The sequence below is a fragment of the Hippocampus comes genome, unplaced genomic scaffold, assembly GCF_001891065.2.
Source record: "Hippocampus comes isolate QL1 unplaced genomic scaffold, H_comes_QL1_v1.1 scaffold2364, whole genome shotgun sequence".
Classification (NCBI taxonomy): domain Eukaryota; kingdom Metazoa; phylum Chordata; class Actinopteri; order Syngnathiformes; family Syngnathidae; genus Hippocampus; species Hippocampus comes.
The window spans coordinates 1-1292 of record NW_017805307.1 but is presented as its reverse complement, the minus strand read 5'-3'; the positions used below and the strand labels follow the sequence as shown (position 1 = coordinate 1292).

At 43.3% G+C, this 1292-nt stretch overlaps 1 protein-coding gene across 1 annotated transcript; it reads right to left on the bottom strand.

Moving 5' to 3' along the window:
- Positions 1-7: 7 nt before the first annotated feature.
- Positions 8-1286, bottom strand: LOC109516837 (mast cell tryptase-like; the record flags this gene model as incomplete). The annotated part of the gene is made up of 3 exons (XM_019871631.1): positions 8-136; positions 574-719; positions 1253-1286. Coding segments are annotated over 3 exons (309 nt in total), but the record flags the coding sequence as incomplete, so codon positions are not given.
- Between the last annotated feature and the right edge of the window lie 6 nt (positions 1287-1292).

The following is a 1292-nucleotide window of genomic DNA, read 5'->3' as shown; positions in this document are numbered from 1 at the left end:
TCCATGCCTCGTACCTGGACACCCGCGTGTAAACGAACGGAAATTTTGGCAAAGCGCAACCTCTCCCAAAGCTCACGAGCCCGCTCAGCACCCACACAGATCCTTGCTTGCTCATCATGGGACCGCCAGAATCACCCTGTGGAACGGCAAGGCCTTCGTATGAGACGAATCACTTCTGCTTTGGTGACGTCGACAGACACTAATTAATCAATTAAGTGAGTCATCTGGTTGGATTGTAGACTGCTTCAAATTTTTAGAAACATTCGCTGAGGTATTTTCCACGAGGTTGGCAAAAGTGCTTGACTGCCACTGTCTTCAGTTGAAATCGTGACCAAAATCTTCTCACAGGCATGTCGGAAATCTTTGACTCATCAGTCAAGCCATTTCCGAAATGGTGTTGGTGGCTTTGCCTTGCTCAAATGACATATGTTTCACTGTTTTTGTTTTTCTGCTGCTCCAGCTCTCACCGGTAATACAAATGGGGACCCAACCTTAAAATCTGTACAACAGGTTCCTTTAGGTTTTTCCTGATATATTCCTGATCCTATATGTGCATGTGAATTTGTTTGTCACCTGACAGGCGTCCTTTCCACCCTCACTCAGCCCGGCACAAATCATATTGTCGGTGATGACTCCTCCGCCATAGTAGCAATCGCATTGGCGTTCCCCGACCACAGGAACCTGAACTTCCATAAGGTTCTGCGGTGGCGGTAGAGGAACTGCACACAAACAGCAACACTAGAAGTGTGTCATGAACAGGCAAGTTGGGTGTACAGTGTCCCCGTTGCATTGTAGATTTTTAAGCAGTCTTTTTTTTTTTTTTTTTTTTTTAGGGGGTAGACGCATCAGAAAAGTCAAAAGGGAATTTTTCATCCAGGGGAAAGTCCAGGTAACAGATGTTTTGGGAGTAGGTCGACAACAATTCTCAACAGAGCTTTTGTATTTTATATTCAATTCACGTGTCAACTAACTTCATGCACTTGTGGCTAACACAGTCAATGTTTCCTGTAAACCTTGACGACAGTTTCAACAAACCTACCATACCATTTGAAATCCAGATCATTCAAGTCTTCAGAAAAAAACTACTATACCGGTACTTATATTTTGGATTTTGAAAGCATCGAAGAAAATTAAAGTCTGCAAAATAGTCACTTGTTTTTTTAAATATCACAGACAATGTTCAGTTTTCAATGAATTTTAAAGTGACTTTTCGTGAGTAAAACAAAGAGGCCAACTAGTAGCGCTGACTGACTTCCTTGGCCGATGTTCCCCCAGCCGGTGACCCAGCTCTC